This window comes from Penicillium riverlandense (assembly GCF_028828495.1).
Source record: "Penicillium riverlandense strain IBT 135883 chromosome Unknown utg000007l_segment0_segment0, whole genome shotgun sequence".
Lineage (NCBI taxonomy): Eukaryota > Fungi > Ascomycota > Eurotiomycetes > Eurotiales > Aspergillaceae > Penicillium > Penicillium riverlandense.
Genome location: NW_026643198.1, coordinates 1 through 23783, shown reverse-complemented (window position 1 = coordinate 23783; position 23783 = coordinate 1). Strand labels below are relative to the sequence as shown.

At 55.3% G+C, this 23783-nt stretch overlaps 14 protein-coding genes across 14 annotated transcripts; 4 read left to right on the top strand and 10 right to left on the bottom strand.

The window, feature by feature from the left end:
* Positions 1 to 91: 91 nt before the first annotated feature.
* On the bottom strand, positions 92 to 1072 carry N7474_007573 (uncharacterized protein; the record flags this gene model as incomplete). Its single annotated transcript, XM_057198983.1, has 1 exon — positions 92 to 1072. One exon carries the CDS (start codon positions 1070 to 1072, stop codon positions 92 to 94), a length of 981 nt encoding a protein of 326 aa, XP_057049684.1.
* Positions 1073 to 1354: 282 nt separating this feature from the next.
* N7474_007572 (putative dipeptidase) lies at positions 1355 to 2834 on the top strand (the record flags this gene model as incomplete). The annotated part of the gene is made up of 3 exons (XM_057198982.1): positions 1355 to 1613; positions 1663 to 1875; positions 1927 to 2834. The coding sequence occupies 3 exons, from the start codon at positions 1355 to 1357 to the stop codon at positions 2832 to 2834; spliced, it is 1380 nt and encodes a 459-aa protein (XP_057049683.1).
* Positions 2835 to 2970: 136 nt separating this feature from the next.
* On the bottom strand, positions 2971 to 3591 carry N7474_007571 (NUDIX hydrolase; the record flags this gene model as incomplete). The annotated part of the gene is made up of 1 exon (XM_057198981.1): positions 2971 to 3591. The coding sequence occupies one exon, from the start codon at positions 3589 to 3591 to the stop codon at positions 2971 to 2973; it is 621 nt and encodes a 206-aa protein (XP_057049682.1).
* Positions 3592 to 4126: 535 nt separating this feature from the next.
* On the top strand, positions 4127 to 6355 carry N7474_007570 (FAD binding domain-containing protein; the record flags this gene model as incomplete). The annotated part of the gene is made up of 4 exons (XM_057198980.1): positions 4127 to 4264; positions 4320 to 5334; positions 5387 to 5623; positions 5676 to 6355. 4 exons carry the CDS (start codon positions 4127 to 4129, stop codon positions 6353 to 6355), a joined length of 2070 nt encoding a protein of 689 aa, XP_057049681.1.
* Positions 6356 to 6616: 261 nt separating this feature from the next.
* On the bottom strand, positions 6617 to 8601 carry N7474_007569 (putative phenol 2-monooxygenase; the record flags this gene model as incomplete). Its single annotated transcript, XM_057198979.1, has 5 exons — positions 6617 to 6696; positions 6750 to 6866; positions 6922 to 7096; positions 7151 to 8044; positions 8092 to 8601. The coding sequence occupies 5 exons, from the start codon at positions 8599 to 8601 to the stop codon at positions 6617 to 6619; spliced, it is 1776 nt and encodes a 591-aa protein (XP_057049680.1).
* A 490-nt stretch (positions 8602 to 9091) lies between these two features.
* On the bottom strand, positions 9092 to 10529 carry sitA (TOR signaling pathway phosphatase SitA; the record flags this gene model as incomplete). Its single annotated transcript, XM_057198978.1, has 4 exons — positions 9092 to 9381; positions 9434 to 9765; positions 9823 to 10231; positions 10286 to 10529. 4 exons carry the CDS (start codon positions 10527 to 10529, stop codon positions 9092 to 9094), a joined length of 1275 nt encoding a protein of 424 aa, XP_057049679.1.
* A 57-nt stretch (positions 10530 to 10586) lies between these two features.
* N7474_007567 (phosphotransferase family protein) lies at positions 10587 to 12302 on the bottom strand (the record flags this gene model as incomplete). Its single annotated transcript, XM_057198977.1, has 3 exons — positions 10587 to 11497; positions 11575 to 11922; positions 11978 to 12302. 3 exons carry the CDS (start codon positions 12300 to 12302, stop codon positions 10587 to 10589), a joined length of 1584 nt encoding a protein of 527 aa, XP_057049678.1.
* Positions 12303 to 12608: 306 nt separating this feature from the next.
* N7474_007566 (putative alpha/beta hydrolase) lies at positions 12609 to 14270 on the bottom strand (the record flags this gene model as incomplete). The annotated part of the gene is made up of 1 exon (XM_057198976.1): positions 12609 to 14270. One exon carries the CDS (start codon positions 14268 to 14270, stop codon positions 12609 to 12611), a length of 1662 nt encoding a protein of 553 aa, XP_057049677.1.
* A 305-nt stretch (positions 14271 to 14575) lies between these two features.
* On the bottom strand, positions 14576 to 15766 carry N7474_007565 (lactonase family protein; the record flags this gene model as incomplete). The annotated part of the gene is made up of 3 exons (XM_057198975.1): positions 14576 to 14931; positions 14981 to 15454; positions 15514 to 15766. 3 exons carry the CDS (start codon positions 15764 to 15766, stop codon positions 14576 to 14578), a joined length of 1083 nt encoding a protein of 360 aa, XP_057049676.1.
* Positions 15767 to 16071: 305 nt separating this feature from the next.
* Positions 16072 to 17283, bottom strand: egl2 (putative endoglucanase; the record flags this gene model as incomplete). Its single annotated transcript, XM_057198974.1, has 2 exons — positions 16072 to 16853; positions 17184 to 17283. 2 exons carry the CDS (start codon positions 17281 to 17283, stop codon positions 16072 to 16074), a joined length of 882 nt encoding a protein of 293 aa, XP_057049675.1.
* Positions 17284 to 18817: 1534 nt separating this feature from the next.
* On the bottom strand, positions 18818 to 20464 carry cbhB (putative 1,4-beta-D-glucan-cellobiohydrolyase; the record flags this gene model as incomplete). The annotated part of the gene is made up of 1 exon (XM_057198973.1): positions 18818 to 20464. One exon carries the CDS (start codon positions 20462 to 20464, stop codon positions 18818 to 18820), a length of 1647 nt encoding a protein of 548 aa, XP_057049674.1.
* Positions 20465 to 21122: 658 nt separating this feature from the next.
* N7474_007562 (formyltetrahydrofolate deformylase) lies at positions 21123 to 21983 on the top strand (the record flags this gene model as incomplete). The annotated part of the gene is made up of 1 exon (XM_057198972.1): positions 21123 to 21983. The coding sequence occupies one exon, from the start codon at positions 21123 to 21125 to the stop codon at positions 21981 to 21983; it is 861 nt and encodes a 286-aa protein (XP_057049673.1).
* Positions 21984 to 22344: 361 nt separating this feature from the next.
* Positions 22345 to 22927, top strand: N7474_007561 (DUF3237 domain-containing protein; the record flags this gene model as incomplete). Its single annotated transcript, XM_057198971.1, has 3 exons — positions 22345 to 22526; positions 22575 to 22655; positions 22711 to 22927. 3 exons carry the CDS (start codon positions 22345 to 22347, stop codon positions 22925 to 22927), a joined length of 480 nt encoding a protein of 159 aa, XP_057049672.1.
* Positions 22928 to 23020: 93 nt separating this feature from the next.
* On the bottom strand, positions 23021 to 23783 carry N7474_007560 (transcriptional regulator family TF; the record flags this gene model as incomplete). The annotated part of the gene is made up of 2 exons (XM_057198970.1): positions 23021 to 23461; positions 23515 to 23783. Coding segments are annotated over 2 exons (710 nt in total), but the record flags the coding sequence as incomplete, so codon positions are not given.

The following is a 23783-nucleotide window of genomic DNA, read 5'->3' as shown; positions in this document are numbered from 1 at the left end:
GAATTCCATTTCTTATTTCCCCTTCACACGATTCAAAGTATGGCAGCTACAGAAGTATGTTGCATCGACAGGATAGGATCTAGTATCTTAGTCAAGGCCGATCAATCCGGTAAACAACTGGAGCCACATTGAGATAGGCCTCATACTCAACATCCTCTCCACAGTCGACATCATAATGGTAGTGCCCTCCTTTCGAGTTTCCATCCACTTCAAAGCAGTGCGTGTGCTCCATTCTCAGCTCCAGGTTGTCCGGATCGGCACTATGCAATACCGTTAAACAAACAACCGGTGCTGTGCAAACATGATACTTGAGCCATTCTTCTTCCATTTGCTTCCGATCTCGGAACGGCAACTGGTCTGGGGCTGGGAAGTCAGGCATAACATGGAAGTTGGCACTCCCGGATTTTAGCAAAAAAACTCCCCCAAGACTAATGGCTCGAGAGTCGCCGTATGCATTTCGCAAGCTCGATCGAATGCAATCGGTGAAATTCTGCGGTCCAGTGCGAGCTTTAGCGATGACTTTGATAACCGCCCCGGTGGTGCCATCGGACCCATATAGATTCATCATCAGAGCGCAATTTGTGCTTGAGGTTTTGCCACATCTAATATCGGGGTTTCCGGATAGGTCCCTGGCAACTTCAACAACACGAGTACCATTCGTAACTGTGAGGGAAGCCGGGTCGTCCAGATTTGGTGAAAAGCCATTCTTGTGCTCCCAGGAAATATTCGGTGCCAATTCCGCATTCTGGCCTATATCCTGAAACGGCGCTGCTCCCGCTCCGATGATGAACCCTTGGCTGGGTGACATCCGCATCTTATCCGCCAGAGACAGCAGAGAGTATTTTGCTTGCAGGTTTGGGGTCGGAAACAGGTTTTGACGACCGCCAATATCGCCAATGCATGGGTTGCCCGACAGGCCCGGTGCAGCCAGTCCAAAAGGTCGCTGGCGCAGATCCGGGCATTGCACCGCTTCCGCTCTTGCAAACCCGAAATTCTGTCGGAGACCGTGTTCAATGACATGTGACAATTCTTCTAGAGGCGGACAATCGCGGTGATAAGGGGTAACGATCATTTTGCTCTCTTTCTGGCAGGGTTGTAGTTAGTTGAATCGGGCTCGGGAATCATGCCGAGGCAGCAGCACGGGCCTCATATATCGGCCCCTCGTCCCTTCCTTTCTGGATATTCTGCTTTTCATACAGTTATTATGGAATAACGGTTAATGCGACCCACCAATTCTTCTAGATCTGTATCAGTTAGAAGGTAGTGGCTTAGTCATTTCTGTTCTTCCTCTGGGGCTGTTCGATACGCTCTCTCCTCACCCCAACAACCACACACTCACATCCCATCACCGTCCATGGCGGCCTCTGACGAAAAGGCTGTCCTGATAGACCGTCGTGTATATGAAGAACCCCGCATTCGCACGTACCATATTGCCCCCAAGCATGAAAAGGCCCAAGCCCTCAACATCCGGCAGAGCTTACGACACCTGCTCCTGGCCGCGATGCTGATCATGGCCATGGTGTTCTTCTGGCCCTGGGGCTACCGGTATCCCAACGCGGAACTTCCAATTGAACAGCGCGTGCACAAGATCCTGTCGGAGACGCCACTGATCGGTAAGCCGTGCGGCGTTCTGCTCTCAAGACATAATCTGACTTGCCACAGACGGTCATGACGATCTGCCAATCATGATTCGAGAAGTCTTCAAGAACCACATCTACGGAGATAATTTCACATCGCTCTTTGTAAATGGCACCATGCCCTTCCATGTGGATCTCCCTCGCCTGAAGCAAGGCATGGTCGGGGGGACATTCTGGAGCGTGTACGTCCCTTGCCCGAAGGATTGGCCGGATTTTTCGGATGAGAACTATGCAGGAAGTATGTACCCTTGGGATCATTCTTGAACGTGGTACTCATAATGTTGAGCAGGTATCCGAGAGACCATGGAGCAGGTGGACTTGATGTCGCGTGTCCAGCGAGTTTACCCCCATGTTTTCTCTGCGCCACCCAACGGCACGACCGCCATGAGTGCGTTTCAGGAGGGTAAAATCATCTCGCCGCTTGGCATCGAGGGTTTACATTCTATCGGAAACTCACTGGCCCACTTGCGCATCTTTTACGAGCTAGGCGTCTCCTATGCGACTCTCACGCATAACTGCCACAACATATACGCCGATGCCGCCCTCGTGGAGCTTCCACAAGGTGGTGCGAAAGTGGCTAAACCTTACTGGCACGGAGTCAGCGATGCAGGCCAGAAACTTGTCTCTGAGATGAATCGCATCGGTATGATCGTCGATCTGGCGCATGTTAGTGTGGACACGATGCGCGATGTGCTGGGCGCGGGCAAATCCCAATGGCCAGGTAGCCGGGCTCCTGTGATCTTCAGCCACAGCTCTGCGTATGCGCTCTGCCCGCACCCGCGCAACGTGCCCGATGACATTCTGGCTCTGGTTCGAGAGAGAAATTCGCTGGTCATGGTCAACTTTTCGCCGAGCTTTATCTCGTGTACCGCATCCAATAGTACTGATGGTTTGCCGGAAGAGGACCCCACCAATGCCACTCTGGAACGGGTTGCAGACCACATCATCCACATCGGCACGGTGGCTGGGTTTGACCATGTCGGGCTGGGCAGTGATTTTGACGGCATTCCGAGTGCTCCCCAGGGGCTCGAGGATGTGTCCAAGTTCCCAAACTTGATCGCCGAACTGCTGCAACGAGGCATCAGTGACGAGGATGCAGCCAAGGTGGCCGGAGGGAATCTACTTCGTGTGTGGAAGGAGGTGGACCGGGTGGCGCTGGAGATGCAGGCAGCCAACATCCCGCCGGCGGAGGATTGAAATCATGTGCTACGATTGTTTTTGATATACCATTGAGCCGTTGCATGAGACATGACACGATCGATTTGCGAACTATATTATTATGTTACTATTACAGGTTCTCAGCAATGCATCGCTATTAGGAGTATTCAAATGGTCACATTGTCCGGGGTTGCAGCGCACCAAACAGTTCAAGAGCGCGGAGGATGTTAGGTGCTTGGTGGCCGATGAAGGCCAGTGGGAATTTGTACGAGCCTTGTCCTGGGGTCAACGAAAGCCGAATGTCTTCCTCTACAGCCCACTCGAAGGCCTGATGTTCCGATGCCTCCATGCGGATGGGGATGTCCTCGTACGGTACAGCCCGTGATTGTTGCATTGCTTCATGCACCTCGACGATGAACGTATATTTGGCGAGCCGTTGCTTGGTGCCATCACTCCGGCGTGTATGCAACCAACTATCCACCGCAACCAGTTCCACGATCCGCGAAACGTGCAGGCCGCTCTCCTCTAACACTTCCCGCACCACGCCGTCTAGCAAAGTTTCATCAGTCTCGGGCTCGTAGGCGCCCCCAGGCCCCTCCCAGCAGCCGCCCATTGAGTCTGTCAGCGCTCGTTGGAGGAGAAGAATGCGCGGCCTGTTGTCGGCATCCTGGCGCGAGCAGGTGGAGAAAATGTAGGCGCCAACGCCGAAGCTATCGAATTCAGGTCGGGCAGCGGTGAAGGCCGCTAGGGGCTGCTTGAAGTACTCAAGATGTGGAGCGACAGTGTAGGAGTCCATGGTGAGTTGTTGACCTGACTTGAGATGGAGTGTTGTTTGTTTTTGATTTCAGCCCCAGCTCCTCTTTATGTATTATAGGCTCCACACTGCGAATATGAGCCGCTAGCCACGCCAATCCGCTAGCACCGAGCGCCAAGGCTTATTTTGATAGTCGACCGTTTGTGTCTGCTTTCTTACTACTGCATCTCCGATGACGCTTTCCGAAAGAAGGCTGCATGCCAAGGACCTCGCCGACCGCGCACGGGTCGTCGGAAGTGATGCAAGTTGTAGGCCGAAGATGATCGCCTCCACATCCCTACTCTTTGGAGTGGGAGTTGCGGGGCACGGCTGGGGTATTGAGAAGCATAGCCAATGGCACTCCTGTCACCCAAAGGAATCCCGATAGTCTACTAACTGATATGGTGGCCTTCGGATCAGACCTCGGAAGTAAACTCCATTTGTTTATTTAAGGTATCGGAATGGCCCTGGAATACGGCCTCCAATTCGAGACTGTGTACCCTCTAAAGCCGTATTTAAGAATATCTTTGTCATTACCATGCCAGGCGCGCTTCCCACAACCGAAGACCAGGTCGACGTGCTCATCGTCGGAGCTGGTCCCGCGGGCCTCATGCTGGCTAACTGGCTGAGTCGTACCGGAATCAGTACTCGCATTGTCGATAAGCGTGGCACAAAGGTGCGTGGCCATGTGCGGTATAAAAAGCTACAAACCCCTAACCACATACCAACAGATCTTCAACGGCCAGGCGGATGGCTTGCAATGCCGCACCCTTGAGATCTTCGACTCGTTTGACTTTGCCCATCGGGTCTGGCTCGAGTCTAACCACATGCTCGAGATCTGTCTCTGGAACCCCGATGAGAACGGACAGATCCATCGCTCTGACCGTATCCCCGATACTATCCCCGGCATCAGTCGTTTTCAACAGGTTGTGCTGCATCAGGGTCGTATCGAACGGTTTTTCCTCGATTCGATCAAAAAGCACAGTAACATGGACGTTGAGCGCGGTGTGCTGCCCACGGCCTTTGACTTTGATGACAGCAAAGCTGCGGACTTCAATGACTACCCTGTTACCGTCACTCTCCGCACCTTGTCCGAAGAGGAAGCCATGCCTCAGCAGCGGTATCAGCACCAAAAGACGGCAGATGGCCAGTCTATTGCCAGCGATGGACTCTTTCGTAGCAATTTAACTGCCGATGATACCGATGACCTTGTCCGCGCAGCAGAGACCAATGCCCGTGCAGACCACGTTGAGTCTGTCAAAGCCAAATTTCTTGTCGGCTGTGACGGTGCACACTCGTGGGTGCGCCGGCAACTTGGCTTCAAGTTAGAAGGCGACTCGACAGACTATATCTGGGGCGTATTGGATATCATCCCCATCACCGACTTCCCGGACATTCGACAGCGCTGTGCTATCCACTCCGCCAGTGCTGGTAGCGTCATGGTTATTCCGCGCGAGAACAAGCTAGTCCGTCTGTACATCCAACTACAGGCAACAGAGCATGCTCAAGGTGGCAGCAAAGCTGACCGGTCGGGGATTACTCCGGACATCATTCTGCAGTCCGCACAGCGTATCATGCACCCGTACAAATTGACCTACTCCTACTGTGACTGGTGGACAGCCTACCAGATTGGCCAGCGAGTGGGAGACCGGTTTTCGATGCATGAGCGCGTATTTTTGGCCGGAGATGCTGTCCACACGCATTCGCCAAAGGCTGGGCAAGGCATGAATGTCAGCATGCAAGACAGTACGTGTGATCTTACCCAACTACAACAGCAGTGTACTAACCTTGACCGTAGCATACAACTTGGGATGGAAGCTTGCGCATGTATTGAAAGGGTACAGCGAAGGATCACTTCTGAAAACCTATCAATCTGAGAGGAGACGGATTGCTCAGGATCTCATCGAATTTGATCACCGCTTCTCCAGACTATTTTCGGGTCGGCCAGCGAAGGATGTCATGGATGAAGAAGGGGTCAGCATGGAAGAATTCAAGAAGGCGTTTGAGAAGGGGAATGAGTTTGCCAGCGGAATTGGTTAGTATTCTAAAAAGCGGCTCCTATTTGTTGCTGACAAGGTGACGGGCAGCCGTCAACTATGGTGCCAGCGTGATCGTTGCAAAAGAAGGCGACAGTGCAGAACAAGGCGACGGCACAGATGTGACAATCCAGGAATCTCACCGAGTGGTTAGCAAGCCACAGTTGGCGACAGCAATCCCTGTCGGCAAGCGAATGCCCAGTTTTAAGGTGCTCAATCAGTCGGACGCTCGGCCGTGGCATTTGCAGGAACTACTGAAGAGCAATGGCCGCTGGAGGATAATTGTGTTTGCCGGTCAGCTAACAATTCCACAAAACATGCAGCGTATGAAACAGCTAGGGGCACGACTTGGGGCGTCGCGTTCTTTTCTCCATCAGTATACACCGGCAGGCCAGCCGATTGACAGCGTGATCGAAGTTTTGACCGTGCATGCTGGCCCACGTACGAGTTTGGAGCTCCTGGACTTGCCAGAGTCTTTCCACCCGTACAGTAAACAGCAAGGTTGGGACTATTGGAAGGTATTCGTGGATGACCAGTCGTACCATGAGGGACATGGCCAGGCTTATATGAATTATGGTATTGATCCTAGTCGTGGTGCTAGTGTCATTATTCGACCGGATCAATATGTCAGCTGGGTGGGAGAGGTAGATGATTATGATGAGATGGCGCGGTTCTTCTCTGGTTTCATGAAGCCGCAGACTTCTGGAAAAGAGGGTGATCCTGCCGCCTGAGATAGCTATTACGGGCATCCTTTTGCTCACGATGACATGACCGATAAATAAGGAGCTAATTCCGAATATGTACATGGAATCTATAACAGGATACTCTGGCTCATATATGCAAAATGCAGATCAGTCTTTGTACAGAAAGCACCAGGACAAGACTGGAATTCCATCAGAGTCTGCTGCCAAGCGAGCTGGATACTTGATAATCATTTCCCCTAGAATGGCATGAGTCTGATATTCTCTGGTTAAATTCTGGCAGTGACCAACCTACGTTTGACGTTTCAAGAATCCGGCGAAGAATTTTCCAATCTCGGGATACTTGTCGAGGCTCATCACGGCAGAGACGTCTGGTAATCAAAGTCAGCGGATGTTAATATGGAAGTAGAGTAAAATTACTGACATTGATCAGGACGAACAATAATAATGGCTCCTTGTTTTGGATCAATGCCCAAGAAGTCGTAAGCATGACCGTGGAGCAGGTTGTAGGCCTCATCATCATAGAAGATCTTGTGCAAATCTGGCAAGCAGTGTAAGCAGTGCGTCTCGCACTGGTCGTAGAGAGAGATACGAACCTCTGGTCTGATTCTTGCCAGAAACCGGGTAGAAGCACGCGGGAATCTGCTCTAGCTCAACATCGTGGCGCTTTCCATGGCCCACCAGGATAGTCTCAATCAGGCTGTCCGCGTGGGCAGACGGAGGCGTGAAGGAATGAATAGGCCCATCAGGAGAATCCAGATAGTTTCCGAGCTGGTTTGCTAATTAGTGATGATTCTGTAGATATAATACGGCGACATAACCTACCGCATTCAGTTTTTCCTGGCTCTGTGGAACGGAAAGGTCCCCCCCAAACACTATCACACGCCAACGGCCATCGGATTTGAGAGACTGCATGAGTTGCATGGGCTTGGAGTCGCAGAATCGGACGATCTGCGCGCTGGGCAGGCGCATGCCAACGACGACATTTGAAGCGAGTTGGGTCGATTCCAACGCTGCCGTGATGGGTGAGACATCATACTTGGCTGTCAAGCCAGCAGTGTATTTGCCTGACTTGGTAAATCCTTCCTGGAACTCGGCTGGGGTGGCCTTCTTTCCAGATGAGCTGGACGAAAACAGTTTTGAGAAGTAGCGATCAAAGTTGATCAGGTCAATGGCAACCTTTTCGCGCTCCAGAACATACGTCTTCAAGATGTCGGGGACCGCCAGCCCCGTCAAGACCTGACCTAGCTTCCATCCGATATTATATCCATCCTGTAGGCTGACGTTCATACCTTGGCCGGCCTTGGGGGAGTGGGTGTGGCAGGCATCCCCAGCGAGGAAGACGCGGTGATCCTTGTGGAAGAAATCGGCATGCCGTTGGCCGATGGCGTACGCCGACCACCACACGGTCTCAACAAAGTCCACGTTGTACGGGTGGAATATACTTTGCGCTTGTCGCTGCAAATTCTCTAGCTTGACGTCCTTCGGGTTGGTCCCCGGAGGCAACTCGATGTAGAACCGGGTCAGATTGTTGCTCTCACCCTCGCGTGGGATGATCAAGATATTGCCTGCCGTTGAGCGGATAGTGGCCTTCTTGCGGATGTCAGGGAAGTCTGTTCGCGGCACCATGTCCATGACGCCCCAGACGGCATCGCTGCTGTCCCCAATCATCCGGTAGCCCAGGGCTTTGCGGACAACGCTGTGGGCCCCATCGCAAGCCTGTAATAGAATTAGCGTGAACCATCAGATCTCTGGTACAAACTCACCAGGGCATACTTGGCCGCGAAGGTTTCAGTGACCCCGTCCTTCTCCGCCGTCACCGTCACTGGGTAGGCATCATGATCTGCCACAGAGGCGCTGTCCACCTCCACGTTGGTTACGTTGTACCCGTAGTCGATAACCTGGTCATTATACTTGCGCATGAGTTCAATTAGGAGCCCATTAATGCGCGCCTGGTTCAGAATGACATGAGGTTGGTGCGACAGCCCGGGCTGCACGTCTGCGGCGCGCCCAGTGCGCTTGATTATCCCCGAGCCCTCATCGGCCCAGAAATTCACCTCCAGAACGTGATATGCTTCGCGCAGCAGCTCCTCACTGATGCCAAAGCTCTCGAAAATCTCCACGGTACGGCACTGTACACCGTCTGCCTGTCCCATCTTCATCGGCCCAGCGCGGCGCTCGAGGACCTTACATTTGACACCATAGCGGGCTAGCCAGGTCGCCGCGCAGAGACCCGCCGAACCACTGCCGCAAATGAGCACGTCCACTTGTTCCATTTTTTTTTTTTTCAATTGCAGTTGGTGCATGTCGAAACCCCCGGATTCCCCGATCACTAAGTACTCGAGTGAGCACGGGATCAACTCCGAGGGGCGTCGTCTTCTGGGCGAATGAGCGTGAATTATTCTTCTCCACTGCGTCTTTGTCATCTCGGCAACCTGCTTCCTTGCTCACTGCCGACTACCCGATCCCCCGGATCCTCGGGTTGGACTCCGTTCGTGATCTTCTCCCGAAGTCTTTTTTATAAAATGGATCATGAGCAGTTTATTCTCTTCCAGGCGAACTTGGGTCGGAGATTGTCTCTTCCCAGCTCTTCCGGTTGAAGTTCCTTCTCGCCCTCCGCTTGAACTCTGGTGATGACAGGGTCATCCGTAAAACAATGAATGCATGGAGGTCATTATATTTGGTCTAGAATCATTACAGAAATGCATCATCCCCTCTCCCCAGTCCCGAACGCCAGCGCCGGTTATAAAGCTCGTGGCATCATGTTTACAAAAAGTACTCACTGCGGCCGGGCCGTGAGGTCGGCACATGTCGCTGATCGTCGCCGACGGCGCTAAACAGCTTGAAGGCGGGCTTCAGGTTCTCGTCGATCTCGCAGACCGACGCCAGGTTCCCACACCGATAGCAATAGTTCGGCGCACTCCACACAGTAACAACGTTTTGGTTGGAGAAATGATACTTGTACCCCTCGTTGACCAGCTGGTGCGCGCGGGCTATCAGGGAGAGATCGTTGACATGGCAGAATTCGTCGGCCACTCGGTCACCAAATAACCAGCCTAGAATGACGGTCAGTCGCCGCAGTTATAATCAGGACTCAGACAGTCTCACCGGCACCCCGTGGGCTGACAGCCCAGGTCTCGACGTCGTCCGGATCGGACCAAACCAGATCGCAGAAGGCTCCCTCATGGGGAATCTCCTGGGCGCGAGCGACCACCCGAACTTGATCCAGCGTGCGGATCTCCGGACTCAGCCCTCCGTGAACACACAAGACCTTGCCGTCGATGATAGCCCCCAGCGTCATGAAGTCAAAGACCTGACAGCAGGCCTTCCAGACCGAAGCACTTCCGTACTTCTGGAAACATTCCTCGTAGAACCCATATACCTGTGTAATCTGTCGAGACTCGTGGTTGCCGCGAACCAACGTGACCCGGTCAGGATACCTGCAAGAGCTCCTGTCAACCTGGCTACCTTGCCAAACACACTCGAAAGGCACCTACTTTGCCTTCAGACACAGCAATAGTGTCAAAGTCTCTAGACTGAAATATCCGCGATCCACATAATCCCCCAGGAAAACAAAGTTGCGGTTGAGCCGGACATCGTCGGACCCTGCAGGTGATCGACTGCGAGCATCGTTGGAACCTGTCTCTTGGTCGTCGTCGTCGTCATCGTCAACGTGCGAGCTGTCGCTGGGCCCGCGGAGCTTTTTCCGAATCTTAGGGTCGGTGATGGTGGAAGGGGGTTCGAGGTCGGCGGAGGTGATGATCGAGGGGGCAGTCTTGGGGGCGTCGAGCTCGGTGCCATCGGGCATGCCGCCCGAGACCCGGAAGAGTTCGAGCAGATCGTAGAACTGGCCGTGGATGTCGCCACAGACGGTGACGGGGGTTGAGACGGGCTGGATGTTGGATTCTGGACGGCGTCAATAGACCAAGGCAGACGATACTGGGAGAACGGGGCACGTACCCTCCATCATGTACTCCTTGACCATCTCACACAGCTGTTTCATGTGCGGTTCGGACAGGTACTTGCAGTCCTTGGCTGCCTCCAGCCATTCCTCGGGGCCAGCATTACGTTTCAGCTTGGCGGGACCCGGCGACGGGACCTTGCTGTCAACCATGATGACGATGGTGATTGAGAGAAGTGAAGAACAAGGGAATTCGTCGTTCCCCGCAAGGAAGGCACCGCAGGTGATGACTAATCGCGACATTGTGTTCAGAACTAGATCATCTATTTCTCTATCTCTCTCGCTACTCCCTACTCTACTCTACTCTACCGGCTCTACTCCCGGTCGCGAAAAAACCACAGCTTCCGTGCATCCTCCGTCGACATCTTCGCCTTCTTTGAATCCACAAAATGCTGGAACAGCTTCTCGTGCTTGATCTGCGCCTTGTGGAAGTCCACGTGGGGGTGGCACCCACCCGCCGTCATTCGACTGCAGCATCTGGTGCGTGTACTCGCGTAGCTTGAGCCAGTCCTGGTATTCGCGCAGCTGGACCTCGTGCCCGGCAATCTCCTCGTCTGTAAACCGGTACGGACACTGACCGGGAAGACCCAGCCGGTTCCACTGTTGTTGAATACGGATGAGGCTGTCGCGCAGCGGTACGATACCATCACGGTAGGTGTATGGGCAACCAACAAAGAGCTGTCGGATGGAGACGTCCGTCTCGGTCAGAGTGAGGTACGACTCCAGATGGCTTTTCACTAGCGCCGCCTCGTAGCATTTGGTGTGCATGGCTTGCTCCTGCCGCTGCGCCTGCTCCTGGTCGTGCGGTTTGGCCTCACGGTCGTACTTTGGCCGCAGCTCGGGGTTGGCCATCCCTGTTTGGTATCCTTCGGGTGGGTTGAGGACGAGTGGCCACCGCACCTGCGTGAACCGCGGCATGATCCTGGTGAACTGCCAGTCAATCACCCCCTCGATCACTGTCGGATCTTCTTTGGACACGAAGATGTTGCCCGGATGGAAGTCAGGATGACACAATACACCCTGCGAGTGGCGCTGCAGCATGTGAGACTCGGCCAGAATGGGCATCACCTCCATCGCTCGCTCCAGCATATGGAGATGCTCCTCGGGCCCGCCGTAATGCGGCCCGCGACCTGCATACGAAGTCTTGTAGTTGCGGACCTGCAAGATGCCCTGCTGCGCCAGTGATCGTCCTAAATCGGGCAAGGTCCTCCCTGGATGCTAACGGTCAGATATCCAGAGTGTTTCGGAATGGAGGAGAGGCTGACAAGGACCCGAGTGCTGCGAGTACTCTTCCGGATCCGCGGCAAACCCCCCGGCCAGGAGCCATGATATAGTGGGCCGAGGCAGTAGTCATCGTCAACTGCGATGGTCCGATTGGGATCTTCCTTGAGCGATGGCGGCAGTGCGTGGCGCAGGAACAATGCACCATAACCCGGGAACTGGATAGTGGCCAGGCTACTTTCCAGCTGGGCAAAACCTCGAATCAACTGCATCCGGTCAGACTCGGACACCGTATCCCAGACGTGGGTGAGTTGCTGCCCGGGACTCTTTTCCAACACAATGTACTCCGAGCACACGGGATTCGATTGATCTGCACTCCATGCCAATACTGTGGAGACGGGAGTGCGCGAGCGAGCTTTCACTAACACGACTATCAATGGATGTTTTGGGATGCGGAATCCCGGCCATACCGAACTGTAGAACCGCGACCTCGGACGCGGTGCCATATTCGCGTGGCACGATGTTTCCACAGGGGATCTTTGCAATGACTTCACCTCCGTTCTCTGCGGTCATCATCAATGCCTTGTTGTATCCGCCTTCTCTCTTGTCGATCTTGATGATAGGCGACTGCACGGTGGGTAGCGCCGCCACCATCTGACAGAGGGCATCGATATCGAAGGTTGAGTAGCGCTTGGCCTGTTCGTAGTCCTCATTTACCAGGAATCGGCCGTAATTATACCGAAACAGCTCCTGCGGCGGGACATCTTTGCCTTTGGAAACCGTTGAGATGATCATAGCTCGAGTCTCAGATAATTAGGGTTCCTCACCGTGCGCTTGAATGGTCAATCCGCGTCGAGCAGGAGCTCGTGTACATTTCTGCGCGGAGGCCCAGCATTGCCTGCGCAGCGGAAGCATTGTGTTTCCAGTCTTGTCAACGTTCCCACTAATGGAAGGCGCCTCGAAGACAGGGGGATGGGAATGGTGAGACGTCACTCTGATGCCAGGATGGCGCCTGGACAACAATAAAAACCATAAAACATATCAATCATTTCGCTATGGAACCGATTTATCTACAAGTATATATAGCCCAATGCAAGCGAACTAGCCATCAATCTTGCCCAGGAACTCCGTCACCACGTCCGCAAAGGCCTCGGGCTGTTCGACCATGGGGAGATGGCCAGCCTGGTCGATGATCTTGAGCTCGGCGCCGCCACGCAGGTCAGCAGCCATCTTCTGCATGGTCTGTGGGAGAACTCCATCGTTGGCGCCCGCGACAAACAGACCGGGAACGGTGGCAGAAGCCATGCGCTCGCGGATATCATAGGCGCACAGCGCTTGCACGCTGTGGGCGAAGCCCTTGAGGCTGTTGGTGCGCACGGCTTCCTTGACCGGGGCGAGCACCTCCGGTTGGGTCTTGTATGACTCCGGGACGAACCAGCGCCGCGTCGTCACCTCGGCCAGATTCTCACCCACAATGGGCTCCTTCGTGGCAGGGTCCGTGGCGCCCTCCTGCTCACACATCGCAACCCGGTCTCCCCAGGCCTTGCGGTTGGACTCCGGGGCGGACGAGTTGGTGTCGCAGGCAATGAATGCCGCAACGCGGGACGGGTAGAGGAGAGAGGTGTTGAGCACAGTAACACCGCCCAAGCTGACCCCGATCAGGCGCGCAGCCTTGGGCGGTACCCGCAGGGCATCTAGCAGTGTAGCTAAGTCGGAGGCTAGCAAGTCGATGTTGACCGGCTGCTCGCCACTCGGTGAGCGGCGGCCTCGTGTTAGATAGCGCAAGACTCGGTAACGCTGGTTCTGCTTTCGGGCGAAGAAGGCATCCACAAAGCGGTCCCAGATGTTCCAGTTGACCAGGATGGAGTTGCTGAGCACCACCACGGGGGCATTGGGATCGGTGGCGCCCTCCAACCGGTAGGGGAGCTCGACACCATCAGCTGTAGTGACGAACGACTCCAGTGCGGGCCGCGAAGGTGAGGGAATGGTGTGGGTTTTTCCGTCGTTGGAAGCCCAGGGCCCGACAACATCCGGCTTGGTCAACGAGCACAGCTCGCGGGGAGCTGGGCCAAAAGTGTAGTACCACTGATACACGCGGCGCTTCTTGGATGTCACGACGTCGCCCATGAGACGCTGACTCCACGGAGTGTTCATGGCCGCCTGGTGCGCCGGGCCACCCAGGCCGTTGACGGGCGCATACTCGTGCAGGGCGAGCGACTCGCGTGGGGCGCCCGAGTCAATGGCGGCGGTCACGAAGCGACGACTGCGTCGCCATCCGGGGACTTTGGAGAGCATCTCGTAGTGTTCCTCACGGTACCAGCGCTCCAGCTCGGCCTGGTTCGCTGGGTCAGGGTGCGCGGTAATGGTGACGGCCACCAGCACGCTGCCGTGGGTCTCGGCATCGACATCGGCCTGGAACTCGAGCGGGCGGAAGTCCGGGTGGCGACGCTCATCGGCGAGGTCGTACAGCTTGCGCCCGACGTCGATCTGCGCCATGGTCTTCTTCTCGCGCTCGGTCTTGATCACATCGGTGCGCAGCGACAGGTAGGTCTCGCGGGTCAACTCGTCCATGTCGGTGATGTCGTACAGCGCCACGTACTCGGGCTGGAGGCCGTCCGTCGCGCGGAAGCGGAAACCATTAGTGATGAAGGGGAGACGCAGACGCAGCGGACCATGCTCGTTGTTGTACCAGTCGTGGAATTGGGTGTCTGGCAGCGACGCCTGGGGCTGCATCGTCACCCAGAGGAGGCCGGATGAGGGCATTTTGAAACCGCGTGTCTATGTTATGAAGTAGATGGGCTAGAAAGGATAACTGGATAGTGAAAGAAGAAGAAATATCATAATCATAAAAGAAGGTGAGGTCCAGTCAAGTATAGCCAGCCCACCGTCGAGCGGAAAATCGCCGGGGGAAGGCATCGGCTACCAACTGCCGATGACGACGGATGTTCGGTACAGCGGATGGACACATCCCGAGCTGAAGAATGTATATACCGCAAACAATAATATTTGATGGGGGAAGGGGTTTTTATCATCATTATTTCTTAATCTATCAGGGATTCCCTGTCAATCTAGTCGTACCAGATCGCGTTCATGCCAAAGCCCTGCTCCGGAATGTCTACACGCGCCACCCGGGCCAACTTCTCATCGCGCCATCGATACATCTCCACGAAGCCGAGCTGGTCATCACACAGCGCCAGCCACTCGTCGCTAAAGTCGCAGGGGCTGACGGCGTTAGAGTGTCCACCACTGGTCGAGGTCGGGTTGATGAACAACTGCTTTTCGATCTCGCCGCTGGGACCTAGCTTGAACGCGGTGATGTAGCCCGTCACGTCGAAGTGGTTCGACCGGGTGGTGGCGAACAGATACTCCCCGCTGTGCGTGGTGAAGGTTACGTCGCCGCGGTACTTGTTGCGCGGGGGGAGGCCTGGACGATTATCAGCAAAGACAAGAGGAGATAGCAGTGTGGGACGCACCGGAGGGCAGGAGTGGGTAGGTGATGTGCGTAAACACCGGCTTGTGGGTGCGCTCGTCGATCACGTAGACGGCCAGACGGTTGCCCGCCTCCATCAGCGCATACAGGTATTTGCCGCTGGGGTGCATCTCGACCCAGCGCGGATGGTCGCCGGGCGAGGGCGCCTCGAGGCAGTCGACAAGTTCCAGCTGGCCGGTCTGGGCATCCTTTTTGTGCGTCCAGATCTTGTTGGCCTGCAGGTCCGCCGAATACAGATAGGTCTCGGTCGGGTCGAACACCATGCCGTGGATGCCGGTGTTGGGCTCGTACTCGTAGTTTTGAACGTTGGTGTCCAGCGCGCCGTCCGGCTTCACCGAGAAGACATTGCCGTACCCGGCATACTTGTAGAAGGGGTTGCCATACACGTTATACGGCGGCTTGTGACCGGCCAGCACGAAGATGGCACGCGTGTTGGTCTCACTGCTGGCAGCCTGAGCTGTAGATACGACCAATACGTCAGCGAGCGAACATGAGAGGGGATCTGGGGTAACATACGGTGACCGGCGACCGGATGCGACACTTGATGCGCGATCTCGGTCGGGCTGTGGACGGCAAAGCTGTTCCACTTCTTCATGGCGGCACCATAGATGGCCTTCTTATCGTGTGAGAAGGTCATCCACGAGATGGGCTCGGCCTCGGGAATGTCGGTCTTCTTGACCAGGTCGAGGGTGAGGGCCTGATCATCGAACTGCACGGTGTAGATGCGCCCGGGAGCGGTCCAGGTGCCGACCATCAAATGGTGTTTCATGTTTGCGACGGGCGAGTTGGAGAAGCCACGGGAATAAGCACGATGACGAGAGCAGATAAGCAAAGGCCGTAAAGCCGCGGGGAGCATGTCGAGAAGAACATGTTGGAACTGCTGGAGAGCAAAGAGTGTGGGGCAAACCCGTACGGACCTCATGTACCGGCAGCTCGGGGCGGCAGACCCGGAGAAGCGAAGAGCCGGAGAGGATTCCGAGTTACTCTAAACCCTAACCACGTGATCCATAGAGGCTACGGAATGATCAAGGAGAGAGACAATCAGGTCATATTCTTGGGAAAGTCGGGAGTGCATTACAGGCACTGCGAGTAGTAGGCATTCTGCTCCTGGCAGGTATACGGGCTGACACACGTCGTCGCTCCAGTCCAGCCAATGCCACCGCACTGACCCCAGTGAGCGGCCCCGGTGCTGCTAGAACCAGTGGTAGTAGTGGTGGTAGACTTGGTGGTAGTGGTGGTAGACTTGGTAGTAGTAGTAGTAGACTTGGTGGTAGTGGGCTTGGCAGTGGTCGTCGTACTGGTGCTGGTGGTCGTCGTTGTCGAGCTGCCCGGGAAGTAAGCCGAAAGGATATTCCGATAGTACGTATAGGCAGTCCCAGAAGGCGGCTCCATCGAAAAGATATAGTTCGCCCACCAGGGACCTGCAGACCACCAGGATGCTCCCAGCCAGACATTGCTGTTCTCCTGCATGTAGTCCAGCATCCCGGTCACGGCGCTCTGACAGACCGAGTTAGCACCACCGGCGAATTCGCCCAAAAACCCGAGTTTCCCATTCTGTTGCAGCCATTGTGTGGCACCCTCCATGCGATTCTGGCCGATGGTAGTGTTGACACAAACGTCAGACGTGCCCGACCCGTCCGAATCGAGATACTGGTGCATTTCGTAGACGATCTTGTTCTGGGGGTCAGTCAGGCTGACCAGGTTGGTATTGACTGACGTCCATGTCCAAGCACCGCTCCAGGAGTTGCCCTCTACAAAGATATATTGCGAGGTGGCACCGGCGGCGCGGATAGCGTTTATGGCGGCCTGGTTGAGGTTAAGGACCAGCGTCTGGTCCTCCGTGTTGAACTCATTGTCTGCAGTGGTCAGTCTTAATCGTCCAAGGAGAAAGAAGAAGGCATACTGGTGTCGAAGATGGCCTTGTCATTTGACGCAAATTGCGTCGCCACCGTGGTCCAAAACGCCGCAAAGTCGCTTGTGGAAGTGATGATGTTGCCGTAGCTGATACCTCGGTGAGTAGAGCTTCCAATATTCCCCTCCGCCGGGAGGGGGGGGGGGGCGGTGTTGCATTAACTCACTATCGCCCGTAGTTGTGAGGATCAACGATGGCGTACGCGCCGGTGGATGTGATAAAATTCACCGTCTGGGGTTGATCAGCACAGCTTGCATTCAAGGTGGGAACTAACGTACGCTGACCAGGCCGGCCAGATAGGTCTGGTTCGGACTTCCTGTCATCTCGTTGGGTACCAATCGCTCCATCAAGAACGGGACGCGAAAGATGTTCATGCCGGCATTACGCAGGGTCTGGATAGCTCCAGTATCCGGCCAAATATAGTCCGTTCCCAGCGCCCCGGGGATATTCCCGCTGCCAAACTCCCCCCCAGACTCACTGGAGCCAAACCCTGGATAGACTAGTTAACTCCATTACAGCTATGATGCTTGTGCACGTACAAACAAACGATGAGGACCTTTTGGAGTGACTCTGGGGCGCTGCGAGCGCCAGACTGGCAGCACTGGCCACGAGTAGCGGAGTATATCTCATTGTAATGAAGATGAAGATGAGTATCCGAAAGCTTGAGAGAGTTGATATGCAGGAAAAGGTAACATTTCTGCAACTTATACACCTCCTCTGAGGGCTTGAGGTCGAGTTTTCGGAGCTGTTCGCTGTGTCCCTTTTCTCCGCGGCACCGCAACCGCTCCAAATCCTCACATTGAAGCACGTGTGCCTACTTTCGGATGCAGGATTTGGTTATACCAGCAGGTGTTTCGGACCGTCTGCCGATTGACTGTTGAGTCGTCAGAAACGGTCCTTGGGGAAATGAACCTCTCTGATGCAAGGATAGAATGTGCCACAGAAATTGACATAAACTATGTTGGGCACGGAATTTAGAGTCCGGTGGAAGTGAAACATCGAGATGAGCGAGGAAGCGCAGGAGGCGTTGCCAGCACATGCATAGGGAAGACCGATACAGAAAACCACTGACATGGAGGATATTCCGGACCAAAAGGGGAAGAGCAGCACTGACTACGATGCCATCATTATGCTTTTTCCAAGTGACCAGGGTATATCCCAGTCTGCAGCGACATTTACCAGGGTCCCATGTCCGTTCATCCCGCGACTGCCGGTTCCCACGCGAGACCCGGGGCAAGAACAGGAATGATCACCATCTTTGTGCAACTAAAACGCTTAGCAAACAGGGTTTGTATAGGTTCGTCGGAAGACCCGCAGGGGTAAAGAGCTCGGCCGTCCAAAGCATCCGCAACGGCCTTGACATTGGAATTATTCTCCATTTCATGCACTCCAGGTTTGGCACGAAAATACTATATGTGCCGTTCTGCAACCCCGCAAAGGCAATTTCCACCCAATAAGCCTGAAACTATATTTTATGCCGAGGCGTGGCGCTGGTAACGTTCGCAAACCGGACGCAATGGAATCTCCGTGCAGTAGTCGGGGAAACCTCCGCATGGCGCTGACATGCATAGTGGGGGATGAACAAAGTATTGCAGGGTCGCGCCACAGGAGTCGGGGAGTTACATGGCGGGGCTTAGCGCTGACAGGCACCTGGAACCTGCAGAAACGAATCGGGTGAGCATAGACAGCATCGTACAGCACTGGCTATCGACGATCCATGATAATCGGATCTACAGCATGTTGAATTAGCCCTAAGAATGTCGGAAAATAGATCCGGATGAAGAATTCTCAGAAACTGCTTCGATTTCAAAAACTAATCAACTAACGAGCGACTCGATACATCCATTCGTCTCATCTGCCAACACCTCCCCGCTGCTCCAACCATTGGCCTCTTCTAAACTACCCCGTCTACAGACACTGCGAGTAGTACGCATTCTGCGCCTGGCAAGTGTAGGGGCTGACGCAAGTGGTTGCGCCAGTCCAGCCGATGCCACCGCACTGGCCCCAGTGAGCGGCCCCGGTGCTGCTAGAACCAGTGGTAGTAGTAGTGGTAGTAGACTTGGTGGTCGTGGTGGACTTGGTGGTCGTGGTAGACTTCGTGGTCGTGGTAGACTTCGTGGTCGTGGTGGACTTGGTCGTGGTGGTCGAACTGGAGCTGGAGCCAGAGTTGAAGGTGGAGCCAATCGGGCCCACCTTGATGTTCGAGTAGATCACATAGGCGCTGCCGCTATCGCTCTCGAGCGTGGCAGGGTCGCCCGAAGAGATATCACAGGTACCGCGAGCAGCACCGGGCGTAGTCGAAGTATCATTAGTCGGATAAGTGCTGTCAAGCCAGAGCATGTCGGCATAGTAATCATCCCAGAGACTCATGACCAAGACCATGCCGTCCGCCAAACCAGCGCCCATGCCTGCGAGTCCTCCATGCTGACTGAACGAGTCCTCGCCGCCAAAGGCGGCCTTCTGGGCCGAGCAGAACTCGGTAGTGATGGAATTGCCGCTCACACCGCTGACAGTGGATTCCGACTGGGGAATAACTTTGCCATTCTGGACATAAAATCGCTTGATCTCGGACAGAGTACCAGAGGATGTTCCGTCATCGGTAATGAACTGAGTCACCACAGTGAAGACGGAATTAGTATCGACAATCTCGCCCGGGCCGTAGAAGGAGTGGTTGCCCATGCGGTACGGGTTGAAGTCACACCCATCAGGATCGCAAGTGCCACCATAGCGGGAGGTGCTATATGTACCACCGCAGGCGTTGGCGTCGCACTTGACCTGGCTCGGGGTATCGCAGGGGTGGGGAGTGACGGCATTCGAGATCGAGTTGGCCTCCCAAATGTCCATTTCGGCACAGCAGGAGCCGTACTCGCCCAGGCCCGTGTTGGCGTTATTGCTCGACGGAGTCCAACCCGCCGAGTTCGCCTGACCGTCGATGAACTTGAGGTCGCGCGGGCACTGCGAGTCGCAGTATCCGGTGCCGTATTTGGCGCCCGCCTTGTTGGTGGGGAATCGCGACATACCACCGTCGGTATCCATGTCCACAAAGTAGAGGGCACCATTCAGGCCGCAAGGCAGTTGGGAGACGTCAACGTCAAAAGTGAACTCCTGGTTTAGCAGCTGGAAGGTCTGGTAGGTGGTGGCATCCTCCATCAGGTACAGACGAGAGCCGACATTCTTGTTCGCTGACTGCGTGACAAAGTCCAGACGCAGGGAGTTGCCGCTGGTGGTGACGCCATAGGTGCCAGAGTAGTCGGCACCGTCCAGCGCGCAGTTAGCGGCACAGGTCACATCATCCGGGCAGAGCGTGGCATCCCACGTATTACCCGTGTAGCAATTGGTGCTGCCACTGACCGAGTGGACCCAGCGCCAGTTGGCATCGATCACCACGGAGCCGGTCTGAGAGGTGCAGCTGCCTCCGCTGGTGCACTTCGACCAGGTCAGGGACGGGTGAGTCTCAGCAGTCAAGGTGCCCGCCTGCTGGGCCTTGACGGTGGCCCACAAGGCGGAGAAAAAAAGAGCATTCTTGTAAATGCGGTATGAGATTGCGGCGGCCATGGCGGCGAGATTGCTGCTGCGAGAGCCAACGAGAGTCAAAGGGGATTGCTGAATTGATGAGCGACAGGATTCAATGGCCGTCCGGGAGGCTTTTTATATTGTTTCGACGCGACGAAGATATCCAAGTCCCGCTCGGCGGCTCCACGGACCGCATGGCCGTGTTGCAAAGATCATAGCAACTTCCCCATGGAGAAGAGCATGCAGAGTCCTCCGGGGACACGGAGCAGAGCCCTCGAGTGTCCGCGACAAGATCCGTGTTGTTCTGCAGCCAGGACCCCTGCTTGATGATGCCTTGGCATGCCGGTAATTTGGGCCTCCCCGCACCGCCAGCCCCAAGAGGGGGCGGCTAGATGACCCGCGTCAACCTGAGACCGCCATGGGGTAAATCATGAGGCCATTATAGCCGAATTGGACGAGCCGATGAAGTCCGTGGCGAACTGGTCCGGGGGCGAAAGCCTCAGCCAGGGCCAGGGGAGGTGACGGGTAGTGAGTGGATGTATATGGTGGGTTGAAGAAACTCAATGAAGCGGATCGATGGTTATTGGCTGACTCACCCCAGGACCAGAGAAAAGTGGGCTGGTCTTTCTTCATTTCCTTCTTCGTCACACACACCTCGAACGTCGTCAACCCATAATCCCCCCCTAACTGGCCATTCAACATGCCTCCCAGTTTCGTTCTCACCATCTCCAGCCCCGATCGCCCCGGCATCGTGCACGCGGTCACCGCGTTCCTGGTCCAGCACAACCTCAACATCGTTGACTCATCGCAATTCGGCGACCCCAGCTCCCAGCGCTTTTTTATGCGCGTGCACGTTGTGCCAGCGTCCGAGGATGCCACGGTCGAGGTCGACCAGCTGCGCTCGGCCTTTGAGGCCACGGCGCAGTCGTTTTCCATGGACTTTGACATCCACTCGGCATCCAAGAAGCCCCGCGTGCTGATCATGGTCTCCAAGATTGGCCACTGTCTCAACGATCTCCTCTTCCGTCAGTCCACCGGCCAGCTAAACATTGAGGTGCCGCTGATTGTGTCGAACCACCCCGACTTTGCTACGCTTGCTGCCACCTACAACATTCCCTTCCAACACCTTCCCGTCACTGCCGACACCAAGCCGCAGCAGGAAGCTCAAATTCTGGAATTGGTCAAACAGTACAACGTGGATCTGATCGTGCTGGCGCGCTACATGCAGGTGCTGTCGCCGACTTTGTGCCAGGCCATGTCCGGCCGCATCATCAATATCCACCACAGCTTCCTGCCCTCTTTCAAGGGCGCCAAGCCCTACCATCAGGCCTACGACCGCGGTGTCAAGATCATCGGTGCCACCGCCCATTTCGTGACCAGCGACCTGGATGAAGGCCCCATTATCGAGCAGAATGTTGTGCGGGTCAATCACGCCATGAGTCCCAAGGAGCTGACGCACGCCGGAAGCAACGTCGAGAGCAACGTGTTGGCCTCCGCGGTCAAGTACGTGACGGAGCACCGGGTGCTGCTCAACGGACACAAGACTGTTGTCTTCAACTAGTCTGGACACGAGTCTCGGATCTACATTGGTATATATTTCAGCGACACCATTTCCGGATACCTCTCTACGGTTGATCTTTAAAAAGGATCGGTGGGGAAATTGGGAAGACAAAAAATAAAATAGATTTTGGGTTGGCGCGCTTGTTTTATACATTCAGTCTTGACCAGGACGATAGCGAGAAGACGAGTCTATGATATAGATCCAATGATACTACGAAAGACTTTGCCCCCCCGTTGTACTAGTTCTAGTTTCTTCTGTCGAAAAGACCTGTAACGATCCATCCTCGAGGCTCTGCTTCTCCCGATCGGAATGGTGGAGCCGCCGGTCCCGTCATTCTTCCACCTCGTCACACTCCGACAAAATGAAGACCCTTGCGCCTCCACCGACTCTCACGCACCTCTTTACCTTGCGATGTGCGGTTGATCCGCCTATGGAGATTGGGCATGGCCCCTTTGGCCGACGACGCTGCGTCCCGATCATGTCGGGCTCGGTGCGCGGCAAGTACTTGAACGGCGAGGTCGTGCCGGGAGGGGCGGATTTCATGTCAGAGACCCAAGAGATGCCCTAAAGCTCTTTTCTGATGTTCCACAGGATCGTGGAGGAGGACCAGACGACGCATGTCAACACCAACTATGTCATCAAGAGCGATGACGGCGCGTTCCTCTACATCCGGTAGGAGCCCACGAACGGGCGAAGTGTGAGGGGCGGGCTAACTTCATCTCCACAGCACCGAAGGCACTCGTGCCGGACCGGCCGAGGTGCTGCGCGCACTGATGGAGGGCGGGCCCGTGGATCCCAGCCAGTACTGGTTCCATTTGCACGTCAAGATCGAGACGGGCCACGAGAAATACCGCTGGATGAACGACCGAGTGATTGTCGGCCGGGCCACTAGGGCCCAGGGTGAGGTTGCTTACGACGCATACTTTCTGGAAAACAATCCTTGAGCCATGAAATCGTCGACATCCCACATTATAGGATCTATACATAGTAGTGCGCTAGATAGTTATACAAAGAAACAGAAAGACGCCACGACCGCCTCATTGCGCATGAACCCGCTGGAGTAGCACCTCGGCCAGATTGACACGCTGACCCTGGCTCACCTCTTGCTGAGCCAACACCTGGTCGGCTACATCGTTGGCCCACACGTATTCCGAGTGGAAATTGCGCAGATCGAACAAGCGCTGTCGGAGCCACGTCCGTTGGTCCGCATCGTCGGTTTCAATGACGGCCATCAGCAACGGCCAATGCAGTCGACGCAACAGTTTCGGGTCCGATGCGTATTGCTTACGGGCAATGTCCACGATGCCAGCCGTGGCCTGCCGGTGAATGGATGCGGGCCCACTCTCCACGCACAGGAGCCGGTGGTGGAGGAGGATCTGGGCGTAGAAAGTGCAAACGGCCATGTAAATAGTGTTGAGTGTGCGTCGGGCGGAGACGGCCCCGGCAAATTTGGCCGTGATGAAGAGATCGGAGTATTTCTGGGCGGTGTTAGCCAGGCTGCGGCTGCCTTGTTTTGGTCCGACAGACTTACCTCCCGCGAGGCGACGATCTCCCGGAAGATGGAGTCGGCGGTATCCGCGCTGTCAGAACCAGCATCCACGAGCGCCCGCCACGTCTGATAGCGCAGACAGAAGCCGACGTGCAACAGCTCGAGCGCCCGATAATTCTCGATGTCATCCAACACCTCTTGGTCGGGATACCGTTCGCCCCAGAAGCATCGTCCCCAGAGACGAGCACACCGGTGGAGACGATCCGGACTCAAAGCTGGATTCCCCGATCGCATCACGTAGTCGTACAAGG